Raw genomic sequence first — 24903 nt, 5'->3', positions numbered from 1 at the left:
TGTAATTCCAAACAATATTAATACCCTTTTGACGTAACTTGTTTAAACTTACAAGAATCGACAGTTTGACACCATGTATTACAACTAACAATGCATCTTTCAATTTACCAAGTTCACTAATAACGGAAACTTGTACAAGAGTAACATGAGACCTTATTGCATGAGACAACATATCTTCACACAAATACAACACCACTTTTATCTACTCATTTGAACATATCGAGGGAGAGGATACCGAATTGTCTGTATTAATGAGGTGCCGAGGGAGGAGACTGCAATGCATCTTTCAGATTTTTCACTGCACTATCGTAGTTCAAGAATCCCATGAACCAGAACTCATGGTTATCGACAGAAATGATCTGGATGTACTTTTCAGCTTGATTTAATTTGCTAGTTGAAGAATTAACCGCTTTCAGATTATGCAATGGTATAATCACCTGATGCATAAGATAAGAATAAGTGAGATTCTGATCGATCCAAAAAAAAAAGGAATACATGAGATTCTGTGGAATGAATCAATGATTAAAATGATACAGATATATGAAACTCAATCTTTGGAAACTTAAGAGACGGCCAAACATGGTTCAGTAAGATAACCAAATATCATGTAAAATCGATCTCAATCAATCAAGACACATCGTCAATTATAGAACACAATAACTTTGACAAATGTTCAACGTTTTTGACAAAACAAAGAGCATGCTGCGCCAAGAATGAAATTACAGAAAATAGCAAGGTAGCACGATATTTCAGAAATATAGCCACAAATTTCTCTTACCTTTGGTAGTTAAACAGAAAAAACAGAGACAGGGCACCACATTGAATTCGAACTTTAAAGGTTCAAAGACAAACAAGTAGCGTATGCAGATTCAAAATTGAACATTTTAAAGATAATGGAACCATTTACTGTTACAAGCCCATGAAACTAATGATATAATTTGACAGTATTTGCATTTCACTGTGGTAGAATTATAAATAAAAAGGCATTTGTTTCATAAAAGTCGCTTTGAATTCTCTCACAGTCACAGGAAACAAACGAGGTAAAAATCCATTATTATGGGGTGGAGGCAGGACCATCAAATTCATTTTTGCATATAGTACAATTGGAGATGTCAGATGTCCAAGGTTCTGCAGCTGTGGGATTACAAATACATCAATGGACATTCAACCATTATGTTAGTGATCCCAGTAAGTCATAAACTAGACTCAAATGCTACAAATTGAGAAGCAAAAATCAAGAGAAAGAAATAGGCATGCTACGATGTTAAAAGATATAAAAAAAGAGAGAATAACATTATAAAAAGCATTTAGTCAGAAAATGTGATTTCATTAAAGTAGACCACAATGCCAGACATGAGGAGGAAATAGAACTCAAGACAAATTGATTCACGTGCATAAATCATTAAAAAAATGAAATACTGGCCAAAACTACATCATACCTTGTAATAGCTCCAGCTTGTCTCTTCGGAAACTTTGTAAGAAAGAGGATTATCGCTACAAAATGCTACTTTTGCTGTTGACAAATACAAGGTTCCCGCAACAGGTCCAGCCGAAGTGGACAAGTAGCACCCATAAGATTTCACAAGTTTTTCCTCCGGAACACTGTCAAATGTTTGCTGAAAAACCTTTTCATATCCACCTTCTGCCAAAACCTTGGTACTCTGTGCTATTCGTCCAACAGCAGCCTCTCCCATGCTTGGACCCGTTTTCACTGATTCAATTAAATGAAATCATTATCAGAAACCATTTTTATCCAAATTTGCAGGCTAAGCATTTCTCCTTGGTCTGAGTAGTGAGTACCATTGTCGAGAAATAAAGAGTACTTTTAGAAAAATTTATTGCAAGTTCTAGGATTGGGGAGATTTTTTTTCTTTGCATATCTGTAAATTAGAACAATCCCTCAATTAGGGGGATCTGATTGTTCTGCTGCTATTTTATTTTTTCGTAGCAAAGGTTGTCTATATGTTAAGCTGCTATGGTGCAGATATATCCATGGAGAATTTCTTCTTCTTCCAGTATTTTGGGTCCTTTCCTTTCCACAAATTTAATTAAAATCATTAAGTGATCTCAACATTTCGATTTCGGAGAATTCTCCAAAGTGAAGCATACGCGAGAAACGATCACTTTAAGAAAACATTTGAAATTGAACAAGTGGCAGATTAAAGTATACCAGTCAATAAGAAAAATGAATGGACGAGCTTTAATGAAGTTGCGTTGAAGCAAAAGATTCACATATGAAACAAAACTTTTGGCGCAATTATCTTGAATGGCAAAGGTGTTCTTACAGAGCTGACTATAATGTGGAAATGGACACACAATGTTTTGACAAGGCCATTCAACAACCGTAGTTGTTTGGAGTATTTGGACTCAGAGGACCATGGCGGGAAATAAATTCAATTTTGCAGAAAACCGGAATTAGAAAGAACTGTGCGTAGGTCGAAAGCTAGTAAATTTTCGCTGTCTTCAGAGAAAAAAAAAAGAGGAAATGAGAAGACAGGCGCCTCATAAGGCTTATAGAAGGCATGCCTTATACTTGACCACAGTCCAACAACATATTGAGAAGGTGACAGCATGAATCGAGAAAGAGATTTTTGGTGTGTAGAAAAGCCAATGAGAATACTAGTAATAAAACCGTCATCTGCAAAAACATTAAAAGATATCAGTTTATGAAATTCTTTTTTAAGCTCGAAGCTTGAAATTACAAAGTCGGTAACATTAAGAAACAAAATTCAATTATAAGCTTCAACTTTTGTTATGTCGAAAACATTATAGCCCTGTCAACATTAAATGGTGGAAATATTGGCAAAAACATGCACAATTGTATGGATATTGCCAATCCCAAAAAAAATGCAACTTTTTTTTCCCTCCAAAATCCCTATCACATTACCCCGGAAAAAGATGGAATCAATCAAAAAACTGAAACGAAGACAAACTTACAGTGCTGCCACATGTTTCCAGCCATATCCTCGGCCTTCTTGGTGGCCTCTGCAGCCATCTTTCCCCATTTCCCCAAAACATCCTTGACCTTCTCCACGTTATCTAAAATAAAACCATCAAAATTCGAACTATGCATCATAGAAACTAAAAAAAGAGCATTAATTGGAAAATTGCTCAATCAACTAATAATCGTAGATAAAATGAGGTAGAGCGGAGGGGGAAAAAGAAAAATACTCTTTGGCGCGGGAGCTGCGGAGACGTAGGGATTGGATTCCTGCGGCATGGAGGTAGCATATCCTCCGGGGATCTGCGAAGAAGTATTCCTTGGAGTTTCATTCGCAACTGATCCTGAAGGATTGCCGCTCCAGGTATTGGGTACAGGAGCGGCGTCGTCCGGATCGAGTTTTGGGTAAGGAGCGTAGTCAACCTGTTGCCCAGCGCCGCCACCGCCGGCGGCGGCGGGTTGCGATTCTTTGCTTTGATCTGAAGGATTCATTGTTGTCCAGCAGATTGCCCCCGCTTGGCGACACGATTTGGAAAACTGTTTTGCGGCAAGACATGAGTGGGGCCCACTCCTATAATATTTATTCATTGTTTCATTATTTATTATACTATCTATTATTGTTTAATAAGAAAAAATGTGCTACTTAAATTTGTGATAAATCTCCGACACCAAACAAAAATTTGCTTTCTATGTCATAACTTGTGATTTCTAACTACTTAGACAAATATTTGTTGTGTGTTTGAACTCCCTAATTGAGGTCAAATTACTAGATTGACCTTAAATAATTTGTAAACTCATTTATACTCTTTTTGAACAATAAAATAGTTTTTTTAATAATCATTATTCTATCCTTCCAATTTCAATGTTTCCCCTATCTGTATTTTTCTTTTTCTTGAACCTTAAACATAATTTTTCGTTTATTGTGATGTAAATTTTTTGCTGAGTTCATAACCTCGGGTGAAAGGAATTCATAAAGAAGAAGCGCCGGATTTTGAAAATCGTTTTGAAGTACCATTGAAACAAATAGTTCAAGGTATGATTTTTTTGCTGCAAAATTAAGATTTTTTGTGTTGAAATTCTTTTTTATGATCGTTTTTGTTTAATCTTTTCCAATTGAATAATTATTTGAGTTTTTAGAATGTACGATATTGTTTATGTTTGAGCTCAATATCTCATGTGTATTTTACAGATTGGAAGTCCAATATTTAGGTTTTACGGATGTGAGTGGGTTTGTGGTTCATCTATTATAATTGTGGAATCATTATCTGAAATTCGTTAACGTTCTCGATTTTAACGATTTAATTGCCAAATTTTATGCTTTAGTACTGGATTGTAACGTTTATATGTAAAATATATATTCTATTAAAATCAGCTCGTAGCTACAAGTGTGATTCTTTAATATTTTTTGGTATGAAAGTCGTAGACGTTACGAAGAAGAAAAAATCGTCATAGGTGAAGACAGATATGAAACTCATAAAAGGTTTGAAGGTTTTTTCTCCGAAATATGTTTTCATCTTGTAAATCGACCAAAATATTGTTTTTTCGCAAGTATTTGAGGGTTTCTGCATTTTGGTGTTAATTTTTTGTGTCTTTTTTTGGAATTTTCGATTGTGTCTATTTGTCATAAATCTGTAGGGTTTTGGTGTTGATTGTGCTTTTCTTTTTTAATTATTTATTTGTTTTCCTTGATTAATTATTCGAAATTTTTGAATGATTATGCAGAAGTGCGTAATTATTGTTATAATGCTTGACTTTGATTTCCTTATCGACAATTTCTAGTGTTTTGTTTTTTAATTTAATAAGAACTTACTTATTTATTTATTCGGTTCTCAAAGTGAAATTTTACTCGAAATCCTTCAATAGTATTTTAAGGTTCATAAATTATTTTTTAGTTATTTATTTTCATGTGTTTATCTCAATTTTTATGTTTTTGTTCTTGAATTTGTTGTGTAGTTCCAGTTTATATTGTTGGCCGCTTCAGTGGAATAATTATTCATTTGAAATTATTGAGTAATTATGGTAAATAATTTTTCCAAAGTTTATTTTGGTTCTTGAATTTTTTTTCTGAAACTGCTTGTTAATGCATTTTGTAGTTTCATTGGAGTGTCTAGCCCGTGACACAGATGAAATGTGGACATATAAAAATACAGTGGAGATGGACAATTATCGAGTTTATGTTGCTGCGAGTATATTATCTGATGAACATGAATCACTGTAAAACAATTTTGGAATGATTTTTATTATATGATTAGCTTTTAAGGTTGATGGAAGTTTGACAATAATTAATTATTAGGAAGATATTTTGTAAACTAAAAGTGGTTCAGTATGTTATTTAAGCTTCAGTTAAACCAATTTGTATGTGTGTGCTCTGTATGTTTGGTACAAAAATTTAAGATAATAGTACATACTTTGTATAATTTAGCATAATTGTACGTCTTTCCAGAATGATAAATTGGTTTTACTAAGATAGAATACGTCAACCAACTAAAAAAATTTAATGATCGAATATCCTATATATATATATATATATATATATAATGATCGGATATATAAATATATATTCGACTAGTCTTACTAAGATTGAACATGTCAAGCAACTAAAATAAATTAGGTTCAAATTCTTCTGGCTTCGAAATAAATCCAAATTAGTTTGGAACAATCTCGGATGAATCGCGCGTCATCCAATTACATGATTGTTGGTCATTTTAAGTCATGTGCACTCTTTTGACAACTACATAAGAGAATACATCGTTCGTATTCAATGGAATCACGTGTAACGATATTATACATTGTTCAATATTTACAATTGCATAATTAGATGTACTTCTAAATTTCAATATTTGTTGAATATGAAGTTTAAGCATCGAGAACGTTTTTCAGATAATGATTCCACAATTATAATAGATGAACCATAGACCCACTCACATCTTTAAAACCTAAATATTGGACATCCAAATTCCAATCTATAAAATACACACGAGATATTGAGCTCAAACATAAATACTATCGTACATTATAAAAACTCAAATAATTATTCAATTAGAAAAGATTAAACAAAACCGATCATAAAAAAGAATTTCAGCTCAAAAAAATCTTAATTCTGCAGCAAAAAAATCATACCTTGAACTATTTGTTTCAATGGACTTCAAAATGATTTTCAAAATCTCGCGCTTCTTCTCTATAAATTTCTTTCGCCCGAGGTTATTGAACTCAGCAAAAAATTTACATCACGATCAACGAAAAAATTGTGTTTAGAGTTCAAGAAAAAGAAAAAGACAGACAGAGGAGACGTTGGAATTGGAAGGATAAAATAATGATTATTAAAAAAACTATTTTATTATTCAAAGGAGTATACATGAGTTTACAAATTATTTGAGGGCAATCTGGTAATTTGGCCTTAATTTGGGAGCCCAAACACATGACGGACAGCAAACAAATTTCTCCTTATAGTAACTATCTTTTGGTATTTTTATGTAAACTTCCAAAAATAATCCTACTAATAAATAAATAAACTATTTTGTAATTTCAATTTATTTTCATACAACTTTCCCACAATTTCATACTTCATGTTTGACATATTTTAATTTAAAAATTTAAAAACTAACTTCCACATATATTACTTGCTTGAGATTTGTTTGTTAATTTTTTTTTTAAAAAAAAATTAACAATTTTTATCATAAATTATTTTTTAACGTGATAATTTGATAAACATACGCATTGCATGAGCAAGACGCTAGTTATTATTATAGCAGAGGATTAATAATAAAATAAACCTAGAAGGATGCAATATTTACATATATAATATTCGAATGAGTATTTTGTCTATATATTAAACTTCCATGTTGCATACTATTCGAATGAGACTTTGTCGATATATTAAACGACTTAAACCTAACTCATCTTAAAAGCTAGCTTAAGAGATGATGATTGTCTTTATCTATATATTAAACTCTCAAACTATTTACTCAACTGATGTGAGACAAACTTAACACACCAACACGGAACATAGAATTATATTATTTTTAGAAAAAATATTAAATATACTTTATATTTTATGATATTTAGATAAAATATGATATTATTGTTTAGAATGACGTGATTATACTTAAATCATTCATGTGAGTATCATGTCTGATTTTATTTTTAGCCAAGACATATAATGAATCAAAATTCATCAATATTTTAGAAATTTTATAATGAATTTCACAAAAACACGGTCTCACAAGATGAACATAACCAATTATTGACTAAATTGGTTCATCAGCCAATGCTATTGAATCAAATGTATGCTTCGTACTAAAAATATGAGATTGACATATTTTCGATGACATCGTCATTATTGCTATTATAATCCTAGTTCGTAATCACTAAAATTAGACTGTCTTTTTTCCAATAATCGAAGCCGAACTGTGTGACATGGGAGCAAGTTTGAAATCACGTATGGAGTGGTAGAAGGAGGCCTCGGGGCAAGTTGTGAATTACGAAAAACCAGCCATTACTTTCTGTCCCAGTACCTCACACAGGAGCTCTGAAGATATTCAACGAATCTTTGGTATATCTATGGTCCGTGGTCATGATCTTTATTTAGGACTCCCAACATTTTCTATTCGAAGTAAAAGGATCCTCCTTGCCTCTCTTCGTGATCGGGTTTTTAAGAAGATTAATGGGTGGAATGCTAGACTTTTTTCAGCTGGAGGAAAGGAAACACTTGTCAAATCGGTTCTTCGGGCTATCCCGAATTATGCTATGTCTTACTTCAAAATTCTATCATCCCCGTGTCATGAAATAGAACAAATGTGCGCCAGATTTCGGTGGAAATCTACACTGGGCTTCATGGAATAAATTATGTAAACCTAAAGCAATTGGAGGTCTCGGTTTTTGTCGTTTGATAGAATTTAACAAGGCTCTAGTAGCCAAACAAGTGTGGCATATCATTCAATACCCCAATTCCTTGTTGGCTCGCATTTTTAAGTTTAGATACTTCAAGCACGTGGACGTTATGGATGCTCCTAGGGGGAGCAACTCTTCCTTTATTTGGAAATCCATGTTGTGGAGTCGTGATTTAATCTCCAAGGATATAAGGTGGAGCGTTGGTAATGGCAGAAACATAGCAACGTTTACAGATACATGGATCACAGGGATTAGCTCAGGACGTAGTTCGAAGTTTGTGGAGGGGAGTGATCTTACGTGGCTGAGTATATTCGAGATGAGGGTGGTTGGGATAAGCTGCGTTGGATTTGGTCTTTCCAAGATTTGAAGTTGAAGAAATTCTCAATATTCCTTTGAATCCGAGGGGGGTTTAGACCGGAGATTCTGGTTGTGGGATAAAAAAGGTTTATACACAGTTAAGTCAGGATATCATCTTGAAATGGGATGGTTTCATCGTCACCTTCATCAAGCAACTAATTTGAATCGGTCTTGGTAGAACAAAATCTGGAATCTTAAGTTTACCACTGAGTGAAAATTTTTGTTTAGAAAGCAATGTCTAACTTCATTCCCACTGGTCTAAACCTAGCTGCTCATCATGTCTCCGTTTCAAGTGTGTGTTTCTTATGTAATTTTCTTCGGGATTCTACTAGTCAAGCATTGTTATATTGCAAGTATGTAAGACATGTTTGGAAGAAGAGTATTTTTTGAGATTGTATTCGTTTTCGTAATGGGAACTACATAATGGGAACTCTTTTTCTGATATATTGTTTGCCCTATTTGATTGCTTGTCTATGGAAGAAGTGATATTGTTTTGTACATTGACTTGGGCGGTTTGGAGAGAGGTTTGCAATCAGAAAAGTAATTGTTCTATGATTCATAAGCCTATTGATGTTGTATCGGTCTAGCCGGGAATTTCAACATGCTTGCCAGATTCAATCTCTTCAGCTTCACGGTTCTGGCCCTAGTCAATGGATAATTTTTGGGCTTTCAACATATGCAAAGACAGGCTAATTCGCCGGCCCATAAGCTGGCTAAATTTGCTTTCTCTAGATCTTATTCGTGGTGTTTTGTTGGATTTCCTCTTTGGTTACAAGAGGTTGTAAGTCGCGACTCATTCGAGTAATGAATATTTAGTGTTGTTCAAAAAAAAAAAAAAAGTCCCAATTACAACTACATATGGCATTATTTATCTTTCAGCTTCGACTTTTTAACTTAAAAAGTGGAAATTTAACAATAAGTTACAAGTCCTCAACTAGTGAAAATGGAAGCAAGAAAAATAAAATATACTCAGTAAGAAACTGGGAGTGTGAAGGATTAGATTCTCTTACAAAGATTACAATTATTCCCTTCCTTATTATGTTTCTTGAGGCAAAAACTGAGGACGATTTGAGAAGACCGGCAAAAGACACTACCTTGAAAAATAGCTAGCAAGGTATATAATAATATAAATACAACACAAATTTAATGCACGAGATAGTTTCGAAGACGATTCTTATTCCTTGATCGAACAAGCATCTGGGGTCAACAAAGGCCATGATCATTGATGGAAAAGACGCTATAAATTCACCTTGTTGATGAAGGAAATACGTTATTGAACTACTCTTACTAGTACATCTCGTCAACGTTGCACTCCCCCAAGAAAACCTTGATGCTTCTTGGTGAACCACAACTACCTTCAACAATGAGAGCTCTGTCATTTGCAGCCATGTGCGCGATAATCTTATAGATCATTTCAATCTGTATACAAGAATCATCATCACATTAAATTATACATAATGAAGTAGAATAAAGGAGTCACTCCTAATGAACAACATGTGGAATACGGGAGAGTCTATGCTAGCACATGGACACTGCCCATGTGAGGATCCAACGGTCCTTTTTTTTTGCATTTCAGATGTTCATGTGAACATCTAAAATGCAAATAAAAACAGCCGTTGGATGCAGCCCATGTGCTAGCATAAACTCTTCCGTAGGATACTTACATCATCAGAGGCGTGACAGAGTTCAGCTATTTCTTCGAGAGTTAATGGTTCAACTGGTTCTTTACAGCTGAGAGAATGAACAGAATTTGAGAAACTATCAGGGTCTAGAAGGATAACAGAGTGAACAAGAAAAACACGAATCTTTTTGAACACGGGGTTTGGAAAAACAACATGTATCTGACTCATCAAGGAGGCAATCTGAACATTATTTGAATTTAAATAAAGCAAGTGGTTTCCACCCATGTGGGTTTCATTAGCATTTTGCTATGATCATATGACAGTTTCACAAGTATTTATGAAGTGGCTGACAAATTTGAGAGGTTTTCCACCCTAACTGGCTGGTCTTTAAGGTTCAGACTTTTCTCTAGTGCTTATGGCTCATCATTTGAAAAAGATAGCACCAGCTGGAATCTTTGCAATCTATTTATATACGATTTTGCTGCTGTTTGCCATTTAGATCCAACATATACCCATATGTTCTCTAGCAAAAACACTGTAAGCGTACCTAGCTTTATTCAGTACCACAAGAACACGCTTTTGAAGAGCTAAAACTTCTCCTGCAGCCTTCTTTCCAGCTTCCACCCCTGTAGACATGTCAAAAGCGGTCAGACATTCATGAACCCACAAAATAATTAGTATAAGGTAAAAAAAAGTCAAGAATTTACGAATCATGATATCCATTCATTATAAAGGATCATTAAAAATTTTAAACCAACTCAGTATGAAAGGCAAGAATTAGCTTCATCTAATTTTAGTCATTCATTGATGGTGATTATGGAAATTTTACCTGGTTGATGATATGCATTAATATTGACCAGTGAAGCATAAATCCCAACTGCTCGTTCATAGAGTGCTACCAGAGCTCCGACAGATCTAGGCGTCACTTCTTGTACCGTTACCGTGATAGACTCCCGATCGTTGGAATATAAAGCAGATCTTGTTCCCTATATACCAAATCTGGAATGTACTCAAAGAAGATACTAGAGACTTTGCAACACATGCTAAAGAACAATAACCGGATCACAGTAATTAAGGAAATACTCTCCCTCATGATTCAAAAGCTTGTATTTCCATTTTGATAGCAAACACAAGAAAAATCATCGAAACCCACAACGATTGACAACTTCCTAAAAACAAAAGGCTATCATAGCAATTATTGCAAACCATTCAACAACAAAAAATTGATCCGAAAAGCTGCAAATTGACTGAAAGTATGAAGTATGAAGTATCCTTCCCATTTTTAAAAGCTAACCGAAGAAATCATAGGTGAAGGACACTTACGTGTAAAAATCCAAACAGGTAGTCACCGCAGGTGACCCCTGGCTCAAGCTCCCAATCGTGACCTGGTGGCCTGTCTCGTAGAACTTCAATGAATGTAACAAAAAAGTTGTGGACACCATCTCTGAGCTGTTGAATGTAACTGGAGAAGAGCGAGAAAGGAATAATGAGATTTTCTTGCATAAGCAGCACTTAAAATATGTTCATGTCCATAATGATCCAGTAAGAATACATACGCGTGTTGATCAGTGCTCCCTTTGTTTCCATAGACAGCAATCCCTTGATTTACCTACAAATAAACCAAGAATGGCACAAATGATGCATCAAGAAATATCATATAGCAGTGGTTAGGAAATAGATGACTAAACAAAATCTCCATATGTTGCCATCTAAACTTTTCTGATTAAAAAAAAAGGCATGAAAAGTCCAGAGAAGCATTACTAGTGCGGGCTGTTTTATATTTAAAATTGGAAATATTTTCAACTTCTTCACAGCACAACAGAGCAGTGCTTTATATTTCATTATATAAGACAACCAGGGGAATATGTGATAAAGATTAAGTTCACCTCAATACTTCAATATCTCGTCACTGTCCCGGTTTACATAATCATATTATACAATCATGCTAAAGAAAGGAAGTTCTCATGTAAAGTTTCATAGCATACCCTGTTACCATCGAGGTCAAACTCTTTTCCAAGAGACTCCATGACTAGCTGCTGCAAATAACGACTGAACAATAACAGACTGTCCTTGTAAGGAAGGACAACCATATCCTGAAGCAGCAATGAAGTCAAGTTCATTATTTGCTGTCGTCAAAGGACCAACACATAACGCCAACCAATGTTTATAAGTTGTCCACTCTAAAAAAACTCAAACCTTAGATCCTACTCCATCAGTAGCCCAGTACCAACATAACGCCAGAAGTGCTGCTGGATTATTCCTAACCTGAACAATGAAAAGGGTCGAGTCACGTGCTACTCGTTCCGTTGTAAATTTATTTCAAGAGGTAACATGCATGCAAAAAAAAACACCACTATGAGTGACAACATATATGCATCAGAAACTTGCCATATGCCAAATGATCGCACAAAACTATTATGCTGTAATAGGGAAGAAAGACAGTCATTGAGCAAGTTGCCATGCATTCGAACTTTTCAAGAAGAACACTCAATATCTAGATCCTGCCAAAGTACGGCATGTAAAAGATGTCCAAAGATCACAATCATCAAGAATAATTAGGCACCACATTTTCCAAGAGAGATGAAATGATAGGCTCACCAGTGTGGTCCTATTTGCTTCATCCATCAATGCTGCACCGGCAAGCATTTCTTTTATATCAATACCCTGAGAGTTACAATGATGGGAATGCAGATGAAACTAGTTAGTTCGAAGAAAATTTTGATTAGGCAAAAGTAGTATAAGCTTATTAATTGAATATAAACAAACCTGAAGTGCAGCAGCAAGTAAACCAACAGCGGACATTTCAGATGTTCTACCTCCCACCCAGTCAAACATAGGAAATCTTGCTAACCAGCCCTCAATCCGAGCTGTGTTATCGAGCAATGAATTCTCCTGAGTAATAGCAACTCCCTGTCGACAAGAGTCACGAACATCAGAACATTTTAATTGTAACAAAACTCAGTATTTTGAACTCACAAAAATAGAGGTGATCGATAACAAAACAAATTTAAAAATAAAGATCTGTGAGCCGACAAAGGAACAAATTCTGTGTTATTAGCATGATAGGTTACTAATACTTGGAACTCGGAAAACCGCAGGAAAAAATAAATGGTAAAAGAAAAACCTGAGACCAAAACCTGTTTTGCAAAATCCAGGCCAGCTTCACGGAAGGCTTTCTGAACCTCAAGTAGACCATTTCTTGTTTCAGGAGTGCCTCCACTCTAAGAGATGAACGGAAAGTGGCAGGTCAGCAGCGTACAGACAGTGCTAACCAGGAAAGCAAGTTGACAAGTGGAAAGATAGATGATACCTTTGAAACCACAATGACAAGTGTCGATGCTAGCTCAGAGCCAAGTTGCGCGATTTGATGATCAATTCCAGCTGGATCTGTATTGTCAATGAATCTTATCTGCAAATGTCATTATTACACAAAATTAGGATGAATATGCGGATCACTTGTCCGCATATTGTACATCATCATTTTATAGTAATTAATATAGCGTGTTTCTTATCAAAAAAAGGATGTCAAAACATAACACAGAAACAACCAAAATCTACCACGAAGGAATTTCAATGGGTCAAAGAAATCAATCAAACCCCAAGGTTCTTAGAGATACTAATGATTGGTGAACTCTCACAAATCATCTATCCACTTAATGTGGTAAACATGGTGAACTTTAAAAAGATGTAGACATGTAGTATCAGAACTTAGTCCAGAAAGATACAAAATAAGAACCAATCATAGTAAAATTTTGACATGAGATAATTCGTTACGTTGAAAATTGAAATTCCAAGATGTTGCAGCAATGAGAACAAGAAAAGTTCAAAGAGAAAGCAAACTCTTTGCACCAGAAGAAACAAAGGGCCCAATAACATCGGTCTCTAATGCAAATAAGGTCAGCTGATGAATCCTTCATGGTTTGTTACTTTTCCTACACTATCTTAGCATCGTTTTGGTAAATTTTTTGCAGTCCAAATGATCAATGATAATTTTACTACATCAAACAAACATGTTTTGAATAGCAGTATATGCATAAAATTGCATATGACATTGGATGATTGGAAGCTATGCTGATTAATAATTAGGTTTCGATGTAAGAGTGACTTTTGCATTTAGAAATTTCTGACAAATCTCATAGAATTCCAGTGACTTAATTCATGACTAGAAATTTTCATATACGATGTAAGAGCTAATAAGTTAATTAAACATCTTATAAGTTTTAAATGCCCACATAAGATCTCTTTAACTGAAAAAATGTATAGAAATAACTGCTTAAGATAAGCTAATAAGACTCTTTAAGTTCAGCATACTTGTACTTTTTTACGACGTGATTTTCATAAAAAAAACAATGCATATGTCTTCACATGTTGTAATCATGATTCTTATAGAAGGGAAATGCATTTTATTTTAGACAAGAAAATATGACAAATGTGGATAAAGAATTTAATCAATGTTCGATACACAATGCACAAACAAATATGCTTTTTTTTTTTGAAATAACAAATATATGCTTTCAAGTACCTTAAGAGGAGGATTGTCAGGAGCCAATGCCTCTGCAACAAATTGGGGTCCAAGAGCTGAACCACCAATCCCAATTGAAAGAATTTGAGTAAAAGTACCTTTCTGAGGAGGCCTAATCTGCAGTAGAAATGATGTGATCACAGATTAAACAAGGTGAGAAAGAAAGAATGGTCTGGTAAGAACAAAAGATCCTAGGGCATAACAAAGGATCGATATAGATACAATTTATAAATAAATAAAATCTGAAGAGCAGGTGAATTTTATTCAACGTTCTGGCAGCTCCATATTAGCTGAGCATATTAATATCAAGATTTTCTTTTCATAAAATCGAAGTGTCGCAATCCAAGTAATACTAGTATACTGCAAAAATGCAAGGAAAAGAAACGATTCAAAAAATTTTGATTGTTTGCGAGATTTTAATGGAAGGAGAAGAAAGGAAAATGCGTTAAAGATTTAGAGTAAAATTTTCCTTCCAAACGCAGTAAGAAATGAAAAGAAAGGTAAACCTTTCTCTCCCATTCTTTTCTTCTCCAACTTCCAAACTTATCCAATTAGCTTGATAGATCTTCAAAGTTCAAAGTCAATTTGTCCATTTATTTATTCATTCTTAATTTCCACCTTCGACAAAGATACTATACCCCTAAAAAGAAAGCAGCTTTAAAACAGTCGGTAGTTTACCATTTATCAAAAAGATTCAAACTTGACGCTTATCAATGAAACTGAGAAAGTCATTTAAAAACCCAAGCTTGAGCAGCTGATTGTCCAGCTCAATCAGATAGTATAGCCCCAAAAAGAAGTAGCTTTAACGAAAAAATACAAGGCTGATCAAGAATTGACGACTAAAAGAAATAAAAGATATAGAACATTTAGAAAAGATTAAAGAATCAAGAGAAACACTGATTGGATTCTGTGGAGGACATAAACAAAAAAAATTAAACTAACCTTACCGCTGATGACTTTCTCAGCGAAATCACAGATCTTGTCCAGAGTTTTATCAATCTGCTGAGTCAAGAAATTTTTGGGTGCAAGCTTTGAATTCCTCAACCAATAATGACCAACCATTCTACCTTCATCCGGGTTGGCAATGGAACCCTTCTCAAGCTCCTCCATATCTTTGAACGATTTCTGCAATCGGGGCTCCATTTCTTGGAAGAATTCATCCGTGAATCCGACTCGACTGACGTCCAGGTAAAGACCCAGCTCCTTGTGCTGGTAAAGCCAATCAGCATACCTTTTCCACAGCTCCCGAGGATCCTTCTCCAGTCGGGCCTTCTTCTGTACAGCCGATTTTGGCGACAAAACAACGTCGTTACCTGACGGGTTGGAGAGAGTCGTCGGAGGGATCTCACGCGCCACCTGCTGCGACCGGAAACGCCCCGTCCCGCTAGCAAACGGACATCGCCCAACAGATGGGTTCTGAAACGATGATCTCGACGAGGAAAATGCGGGTTTCTTATGGCTCAATTTCAAAGAGAAACCTGAGACTGAAGAAGCCATTGCAGCGACGATGAAATCTAAGCAAAACAGTAGGGAAATTTAGGCAAGACCAAAACAGTAGCAGGGCTCAAGTGTATTTATATCTTTGAAATTGAAAATTTCGTATATTTTTACATTAAATAAACTAATCAATTAATCCATTGAAGAACAAAATTTTGGGGAATCGACGCATTTTGTTTTATATGAATCTTGAATTTAGTGGCAATATTTTTGTATGTATATTTGTTGCCATGAAGATGGAGGTAAACATCAAAGTGTTGATTGGTTGGCGATGGTTGTTTATTTATGATGATGTTGGATGAGACGATAATATTCCTCCATATTATTCGACTTTCAAAATCTATGCATATCATAAGCTTATGAACTAAAATAAAAATGTTTTATATTATGTAATTGTTCTTCGATTATACATATGATGGGAAAATTAGGAAAAAGACGCTGCACAATTTTGTATTTCAAAAAATAACTCTTAAGGTTGAAAAGTTCATCCTACCCCTTTTTAAATTTTTTTTTCTTTGCCCTCAAATTAACGTTAGTTCTCCTTTTCTTTTTATTATCATTTATTCATTCATTACTTTATTTAAACGGAAATATTGTTGTAGAGACTTCCGGTCAAAAGATTTTAAGAAAAATTTTCAAATGCTAACAGCTGCAATCTTATCCGAGATCCCCTCTCCATTCCTTTGATTTATTCTTTGGTGTTAAGTATCAACGGTAACATTGATTAATCTGTTTTTTTTCATATTCTCCATTATTTTATTTTTCGAGTTATTTTGAATAAAATTTTTCTGGTGTTTCATCTCTTACTTTACATGATCGATAAAAGGGTTGGAAGGGGTGGGATGGTTCTTATTTGTTCTTGGTTGAATTCTAGATAGCACAAAATAAAATGCTAATGATTATCTTTGCCTCTGTTTTTTTTAACACCATTACTATGCAAATACCAAACTTTAGGTTTCTCGTTATGCTCGTTTTCATGGTTTTCACTTTCACATTTAATCTTGTTATTGTTCGCGTGTGGTTCTTGCTAACCATTCTCTGGGTATGTTGTTTATACATCGTGAAAATCTTGTTGAAATATTGAATAAATTGTTTGATATTCATATCCATATATACTATCTTTTCTTATTTTGGTGGAGATGTAGTTTTTAATATACTTCGGGTCTGAGTAGAGAATTGAGACGGGATAGGATAAAGTTAACTCAGTACTGTTTTGATGGAATTTACATTTTTAAACATTGTACTTCAAATTATTTGTGTGTTTCTCTGTAGAGAATAAAAATGATGAGATAAACAAAAATGGTCTACTTTGACCAACTCTAATATTTACTTTCTTTGGATAGAACGAATGTAAAGTTGGTTTCTTTGTTTCCCATAAAAAAACATGTCTTTTTTCGCAAAATTTACTTGAAACTTTTGTCTTTTTTTATTTCTTTTGATGTGAATCCTTAAACCGTTCAATCATTAATCACCTCAATTGTTCAAATACATCATGTCTGAAAGGAAAAACCAAAAAATCCCTTTATTTCAACAGATTTCGATGTACCTAAAACTGGCTAGTATCATGTGATTTTTATATTCTCCACAATATTGCTGAAGCAACATCAGAACTGTCACCAAAAATAATATGTTTCTACTTAGCCACACTTAAAATTTATCTGAAAGTGTGATCTCAATTTTCAGAATATTCTTCTAAATGTATTATTATTAATAAATTATTTGTGTTCGAGTTTAATTTACTTCTCTTTTACAAATCTTTCATAAAATTGTTTATTTGTGAGTTCAATTCTTAATTTTTATTACCTTTACTATGAGTATTTTATGAGTGATGTTGAACTAACAATATATTTTTCCCCTAGCTCTTTAGGTGATCGAGCATTTTTCTCTTAGTTTCATTGAAGTTATCCATCAATCAATGGTCTAGTTCACTGATCAAGGGCTATTTGAACATCGAACGACAACCATACATTTAAAATTTATAATATAATTAAAATGGCAGAGGAAGAAGTTTGGGTAAGTTTATATTTTTATATCATTTGTATAGAGTTTTTACTCGTAGTTATAGTTTATTTTTTGTGCGATTGAGTCTAATGCCTAAAATCGCTTACATGTTTGTAAGTAATAAATGAATAACATATTTGTGGTTTTGTTGAGAAATTGTGTTCAAAATTTTATTGTTCTTTAGTTTTTAAAATATTTTTTTTATGTTATTTATGTTTTTATATTTTTTTTGAGCGTAGGTAAAGCTGAAGCCTCAGTTATCGAGAAAGAAACACTTTGAATGCAAGTTAAGTTTAAACTCTCATTTCAAAAGTGTATCAGAGACAATTAAAGAATGCCTCAATGATGCAGAGATAATGAATATGGTTGATGGAACTCAATTTGGTAATTTAATTAAGTATGTCGGAGATTACAATTTATCCAGCCAGATCATATGGTTCTAATGGCTAGACAGACATGCATATCTACTAGTGATGAGTTGTGGATGGTTGTGAATCAACGCCCTTTGAGATTTTTAAAAAATGGAGTATGCACTTATAACTTGGCTTGACTGTTCGGAAGAGTTTCCTGTAGTTAGAGAGACGATGCAATTTCGAGATAGACATTTTGGTGGAAATGAAAACGTATATATTGAGGAGGTGACAGAAAAGCTAAAGGAGATGAGAAAAACACTTGAAAATACTGTAAATTTGGAAAAACTGAAATTAGCTTGTTTATACTTTGGTGCTGCTGTTCTTTGGCCAGTTCAACAAAAGACTGTTCCTCAAGTTGATGATATTCTTTTGAGTCTGGTAGAAGATTTGGATTTGTTTAACAAATATCCTTGGGGAACGATGAATTATAGAGAAGTGCTTAAAAGTTTAAAGCGAGATTTAACTCGAATCAAACTAAAGAAAAAGAAGAAGAAAGACAAGATTATCGAATATGGAGCGTTTACCTTGAATGGATTTGTTCATCCGTTACAAGTAAGATATTTATTTGTTTTCAACTATTAATCAATATATTTGATATTAACTTAGTTATACTTTTTTATATGTAGATTCTTGCATATGAATGTATTCCTGACATTGAAAAGAAGTTTGCCAAGCGAAGAGATGGATTTGACAGAATACTTCCACGCATGTGTGGATGGATTTCAAATGATTGACATGTGAAATCATCTCCAAAGTACAATGAAATTGTTAGAGCATCACACGAGTCTTTAAATCGGGTGAATATTTAGTCAATGATATATTTATTTAATATTTTGAATACTCGAGTGTAATTAACCAATGGAATATTGTTATTTGAAATTTACAGATGGTTATTGGTGTGTTGACACCTTCAGAACTGGAACTAGAAGCCCCGTACATTTTGAATGGTCAATTTCATGATTCAGACCCTGTTTTAGCTCATATTCTGCCATTGCTGTCGGAGAGAGAAAATGTATACTGTTATGTAGATAGCAGTCCTGAAAGAGATAGATGCCCTGAAACAGTTGATGCACCACACCAAGAAAAAAATTCTTTTGAGAATATGCAAACCCAAAGAGTGGATGTACATGACAAGCAGTCGCCTCCACTTCGTCAAGAAGAAGGTCAACCACATACCTCCACACATATTGATCCATGTGCTCCTACTGTCCCAAATCATTTTATCCAACTTTGAGATTATATTGACGAGAAGTTTACAAAATTGCAAGCATGTGTGGATGAAAGACTTGCAAAGATTGAGAAAAAGCTTAAGGAGGTATCTGAACAAGTAGAAAAACAAGAAAAAACTCTAGCAGAGACACTCTTTCGGCCAACTATTATACTTCTAGAAGCAAAAAGACAAAATATATTTGATAGAAAATGTGTTGATGAAGAAGTTTTGCCATCAGAGGGTAAGTCACATGTGTTAGTTAATAAGTCATGTTACTTTATTAAATATTTTAAGATATATAATTTTACACACAGGTTTTACATCTCCTCTAAATGGACATTCCATGTTCCAAAGAAGCAATCATATCATGCATACTCCCCAACACGTCATAGTCGATGAAGGATCTTCTGATGCCCAGTTAGTTGGAGATGTGAACAATAATGGTGACAAGAAAGATTTATTAACATATGTCAGGGTTAAAAGGAAAATCAAGAAGTCATCGTACTTATCGTCGCCATTCATGCAGTTATCAGAGACACCCCCTGTATTAGCTAGCCATCAACTTGGACCATATAATGGAACATTTAAACCACTTCAAATAGCAAATTCAGCGAAGCTAATTATAGCTTTGAAGGAGCAAATTAAATCAATGAAAGGTCTTCGTCAATGCCTAATGGCTGCCTACGATAAATAATGGTTTAATGATTTGCTCTTGCCTAGGTCATGGCTTGGATCTTCTGTGAGTATAAGTGATCTCATCTATTTAATTTATGTATTCATTCTTCATGTTTTTATGATAATCGTTATTTTTTTTTCTTATTATAGCATATTGATGAGTGCATGAATGGGTTTTTGCTGCTTCAAAAGAAGTATCCTCATTTATTGCCACAAGACATTGCCATAATGAGTGGTTATTTTAGCGGAGCTATGGATGATGTCCATTCAAGAATTGAAAAGGATATGGCTCACTGTCAATGGGAAACATTAATTCAGATGGCTAGAGGATCATCTAGGAAATGGAAAGCAGCACCGTGGAAAGATGTATCATCTATCCTTGTGCTTACCATGTCCCCGACCACTGGGTCGCTGTTAAAATCGATATAAAGTCCACATCTATCATAATTTATGATTGCAGAATCAGTTTGAACAAAGATATTGATATGGAGTCATATCTTCGTCCACTGCAAGTTCTTATTCCTCGATTATTGGATATTGTGGATGTAGAAACAACTGAAACATGGAAGTTTACACGACCACCATCTTTCCCTCAAAATAATGTTGGGTTTGTTTACTAACTTTAATGTAATTTTATTTTACAACTCTTTGATGTGTAATTTAATAACATGTTTCTTGCAGAGGTGATTGTGGTGCATGAGTGATCAAGACTATCGAGGTTGCATTGGCAGGGCTCAGTCCGTATGAAATAAATGACAAGATAGTCGACTCATGTAGATCTTATTTAACAGCATGTGTCTGAAATGGAGATTGGATTTTGTAAACTTGAACTGGTGGGTGTTTCATGTTTTGTAGCTTTAAAATTTTGTACAAGTGCAAACAAACACTAATATCTGCAGCGGTTGTATTGAAATAGTGTTTTGTGTTATTTTGGATCCCACAATTTAGTAATTGGTCTTATATAAGTGAATCATTTAATTTTTTAAGAAAGTTTAATTTACTCTATTACAGTATATTAACATGGATATGAATATAAAAAATTTGAATCAAATGTGAAATAAACCAAAGAGCGATTGAGGGAGACCGAATGACGATAGAATGATATAGTAAAAAGGTGAGTTAATGGATGTTTTTAAGGATATTTACTCTATTACTGTGTATTAACATGGGTATGAACCTACAAAATTTGAATCAAGTGATGAATAAGCCAAATAAAAACTAAGAGCGACCGAGAGCGATTGATGGTGACTGAATGGCGACCGAGAGATATTAGTTGAAAAATGAGTCAAATAATGTTTCTAAGGATATTTCAAATCTTTTAATGTATATATTCACATGCATATGAACCTACAAAATTTGAATCAAGTGATGAATAAGCCAAATAAAAACTAAGAGCGACCGAGAGCGACTGATGGCGACCGAGAGATATTAGTTGAAAAATGAGTCAAATAATGTTTCTAAGGATATTTTAAATCTTTTAATGTATATATTCACATGCATATGAACCTACAAAATTTGAATCAAGCGATGAATAAGCCAAATAAAAACTAAGAGCGACCGAGAGCGACCGAGAGATATTAGTTGAAAAATGAGTCAAATAATGTTTCTAAGGATATTTTAAATCTTTTAATGTATATATTCACATGCATATGAACCTACAAAACTTGAATCAAGTGATGAATAATCCAAATAAAAAATAAGAGCGACCGAGAGCGACTGATGGCGACTGAATGGCGATCGAGAGATATTAGTTGAAAAATGAGTCAAATAATGTTTCTAAGGATATTTAAATCTTTTAATGTATATATTAACATGGGTATGAACCTACAAAATTTTAATCAAGTGATGAATAAGCCAAATAAAAACTAAGAGCGACCGAGAGCGACTGATGGCGACTGAATGAGCGACCGAGAGATATTAGTTGAAAAATGAGTCAAATAATATTTCTAATGATATTTTCAATCTTTTAATGTATATTCACATGCATATGAACCTACAAAATTCGATTGAATGACGACCGAGAGATATTAGTTGAAAAATGAGTCAAATAATGTTTCTAATGATATTTTAAATATTTTAATGTATATTCACATGCATATGAACCTACAAAATTTGAATCAAGTGATGAATAAGCCAAATAAAAACTAAGAGCGACCGAGAGCGACTGATGGCGACCGAGAGATATTAGTTGAAAAATGAGTAAAATAATGTTTCTAAGGATATTTTAAATCTTTTAATGTATATATTCACATGCATATGAACCTACAAAATTTGAATCAAGCGATGAATAAGCCAAATAAAAACTAAGAGCGACCGAGAGCGACCGAGAGATATTAGTTGAAAAATGAGTCAAATAATGTTTCTAATGATATTTTCAATATTTTAATGTATATTCACATGCATATGAACCTACAAAATTTGAATCAAGTGATGAATAAGCCAAATAAAAACTAAGAGCGACCGAGAGCGACTGATGGCGACTGAATGGCGACCGAGAGATATTAGTTGAAAAATGAGTCAAATAATGTTTCTAATGATATTTTCAATCTTTTAATGTATATTCACATGCATATGACTCTTATATGGTAAATAGTTATAACTCTTAAATTTCAACACTTTTTATATCATATGACTCAGTCGTCTTCAGTCGTCTTCGGTCGTTCTTGCTCTATTATACACTAGTTTTAAAATTTATAGTCTTTAACATCAAACTTTGAATCTTTCACTGTATATTCACATTGATATGAAGCTACAAACTTTGAATCAAGTGATAAATAAGCCAAAGAGAACCTAAGAGCGACCGAGAGCGACTGATGGCGACCGAGAGATATTAGTTAAGATCACCTTTTTATATCACATGAATCAGTTGCCTTCGGTCGCTTTTGGTCGCTCATGCTCTATTTTACACTAGTTTCAAAATTTATAGTCTTTAACATCAATGTAAGTATACCATTATATGATAAATATTTATAACTCTTGAATTTCATTTCATCACCTTTTTATATCACATGACTCAGTCACCTTCGGTCGCTTTCGGTCGCTCATGCTCTATTTTACACTAGTTTCAAAATTCATAGTCTTTAACATCAATGTAAGTATACCATTATATGGTAAATAGTTATAACTCTTGAATTTCATTTCATCACCTTTTTATCACATGACTCAGTCGCCTTTGGTTGCTCTTGCGCTATTTTACACTTGTTTCAAAATTTATAGTCTTTAACATCAATGTAAGTATATCAATATGATAAATAGTTATAACTAGTGAATTTCATCACCTTTTTATATCACATGCCTCAGTCGCCTTCGGTCGCTCTTGCTCTATTTTACATTAGTTTTAAAATTTATAGTCTTTAACATCAATGTAAATATATCATTATATGGTAAATAGTTATAACTCTTGAATTTCATCATTTTTTTTATATCACATGACTCAGTCGCCTTCGGTCGCTCTTGCTCTATTTTACACTAGTTTCAAAATTTATAGTCTTTAACATCAACGTAAAATAATTGCAATAGTTATAATTGTCAAACTTCATGAAATAAACATTTGATTGACCACTTTAAAAAACAATATTTTCTACTACATCAAGTGGTGTTACGAGTACATGTCGACTTATAATTCCAACATCATTGCATATACTGCATTTTTTCTTTCGTTGTCGTCCAAACTCTCCAGTAGATGACCTTCTTCATTTGTTTGGTCTCCCTCGCTTTGGCTTGAAGTTAGGAGGCAACACTTCCAAAATAGAAATATCATCGGGAATCTTCCAATCTCTTTGATGAGGCACAGGGTAATAAGGTGAACACAATTCGTAGATATCATAATTTGCAAGATGACAAGATGCAAATGCGTGCTTATAAGGGATTTTATCACATTGGAACACACAACAACTATACGAGTAGGTGTAGAAATCAACCACTTCATCTGTATCATCGCCAACTACATGATATTCAGAATAATTCAATTGAGTTACCTTTAGGCACTGTGACTCATTAAACATGGTTCGCAAAATCAACTCTATCGATGGAGTTAACTTTGTTCTGCTTGAGGCTAATTCTGTCGATGTGCGGTGTTTGTTGAACCAAACTAAAACCATACTTTGAAGTGCATTCAACATCGCTATGATTGGCAACTCTCTTTCCTCGGACAATCTAGAATTTATCGACTCAGCCCCATTAGTTTTCATAATATCATATCGGTTACCTCGACAGAAAGCTCTAGACCATTTTTCCGATGAAGTGCTTTTCTCGAGATATGCAGTCACACTCAGGTATTGATTTTTCAAATTCTCGTACAACATGTTAAACACAGATAATTTGCATGCATAAGCAGTCTTCATGAACAACTCAACTCCACCACCTTTTTTTACCACAATGGGTAGCAATATTTTGTGAAAGGTGCCATGTGCAATGTAGATGATGTGACTGCTTGTACACCGCGGCCACTGCAGTGATAATGGCAACATGTCTATCGGAGATAATTACCAAATCACGATCATCTGGAATCAATTCATGCAATTTCTCCAAAAACCAAGTCCATGACATTTCATTCTCCGAGTCAACGACAGCCCATGCAATGGGGTATTGATGTAAATCTCCACCTTGGGCTGTCGCAAGAAGTAAAACACCCTTGTATTTTTCTTTCAAAAAAGTACCATCAATTGCTATAACTTTTCGCATTCTACGAAATCCATGAATGCATACCCCATAAGCCAGGAACATGTATTTAAATCTTCCACTAGAGTCAATCTCCAAATGAGTTACCGTATCTT

The 24903-nt window shown here is 34.0% G+C and overlaps 3 protein-coding genes across 3 annotated transcripts; all 3 read right to left on the bottom strand.

Annotated features, from left to right (window-relative positions):
- On the bottom strand, nucleotides 1-3494 carry LOC140891892 (GEM-like protein 1). The gene is made up of 4 exons (XM_073300563.1): nucleotides 3172-3494; nucleotides 2938-3039; nucleotides 1440-1711; nucleotides 1-437 (listed from the first exon to the last, which is right to left on the bottom strand). The coding sequence occupies exons 1-4, from the start codon at nucleotides 3431-3433 to the stop codon at nucleotides 249-251; spliced, it is 825 nt and encodes a 274-aa protein (XP_073156664.1). The 5' UTR covers nucleotides 3434-3494; the 3' UTR covers nucleotides 1-248.
- A 5623-nt stretch (nucleotides 3495-9117) lies between these two features.
- On the bottom strand, nucleotides 9118-16123 carry LOC140880538 (glucose-6-phosphate isomerase 1, chloroplastic). Its single transcript, XM_073285077.1, has 14 exons — nucleotides 15275-16123; nucleotides 14333-14449; nucleotides 13121-13219; nucleotides 12948-13031; nucleotides 12577-12720; nucleotides 12409-12474; nucleotides 12007-12075; nucleotides 11796-11903; nucleotides 11367-11419; nucleotides 11134-11272; nucleotides 10640-10796; nucleotides 10358-10436; nucleotides 9853-9919; nucleotides 9118-9607 (listed from the first exon to the last, which is right to left on the bottom strand). Exons 1-14 carry the CDS (start codon nucleotides 15827-15829, stop codon nucleotides 9476-9478), a joined length of 1869 nt encoding a protein of 622 aa, XP_073141178.1. The 5' UTR covers nucleotides 15830-16123; the 3' UTR covers nucleotides 9118-9475.
- Nucleotides 16124-23820: 7697 nt separating this feature from the next.
- Nucleotides 23821-24432, bottom strand: LOC140865457 (uncharacterized). Its single transcript, XM_073270114.1, has one exon. It carries the CDS (start codon nucleotides 24430-24432, stop codon nucleotides 23821-23823), a length of 612 nt encoding a protein of 203 aa, XP_073126215.1.
- Nucleotides 24433-24903: the final 471 nt, after the last annotated feature.

The sequence above is a fragment of the Henckelia pumila genome, chromosome 1 (genome assembly GCF_033568475.1).
Source record: "Henckelia pumila isolate YLH828 chromosome 1, ASM3356847v2, whole genome shotgun sequence".
Classification (NCBI taxonomy): domain Eukaryota; kingdom Viridiplantae; phylum Streptophyta; class Magnoliopsida; order Lamiales; family Gesneriaceae; genus Henckelia; species Henckelia pumila.
This window is presented reverse-complemented; position numbering and strand designations above follow the sequence as displayed.

What these genes read in the sequence shown, in the direction of transcription:
- LOC140891892 (XM_073300563.1), bottom strand. Translation starts at nt 3,433, where the DNA reads ATGAATCCTTCAGATCAAAGCAAAGAATCGCAACCCGCCGCCGCCGGC. An exon ending in CGCAGCTCCCGCGCCAAAGA is followed by an intron (nt 3,040 to 3,171) that starts GTATTTTTCTTT and finishes GTTTTATTTTAG; the next exon opens with ATAACGTGGAGAAGGTCAAG. An exon ending in CAAGCTGGAGCTATTACAAG is followed by an intron (nt 438 to 1,439) that starts GTATGATGTAGT and finishes CTTATGCATCAG; the next exon opens with GTGATTATACCATTGCATAA.
- LOC140865457 (XM_073270114.1), bottom strand. Translation starts at nt 24,432, where the DNA reads ATGTTGTACGAGAATTTGAAAAATCAATACCTGAGTGTGACTGCATAT.
- LOC140880538 (XM_073285077.1), bottom strand. Translation starts at nt 15,829, where the DNA reads ATGGCTTCTTCAGTCTCAGGTTTCTCTTTGAAATTGAGCCATAAGAAA. An exon ending in CTGACAATCCTCCTCTTAAG is followed by an intron (nt 13,220 to 14,332) that starts GTACTTGAAAGC and finishes TGACATTTGCAG; the next exon opens with ATAAGATTCATTGACAATAC. An exon ending in ACCTGTTTGGATTTTTACAC is followed by an intron (nt 10,797 to 11,133) that starts GTAAGTGTCCTT and finishes TTTGGTATATAG; the next exon opens with GGAACAAGATCTGCTTTATA.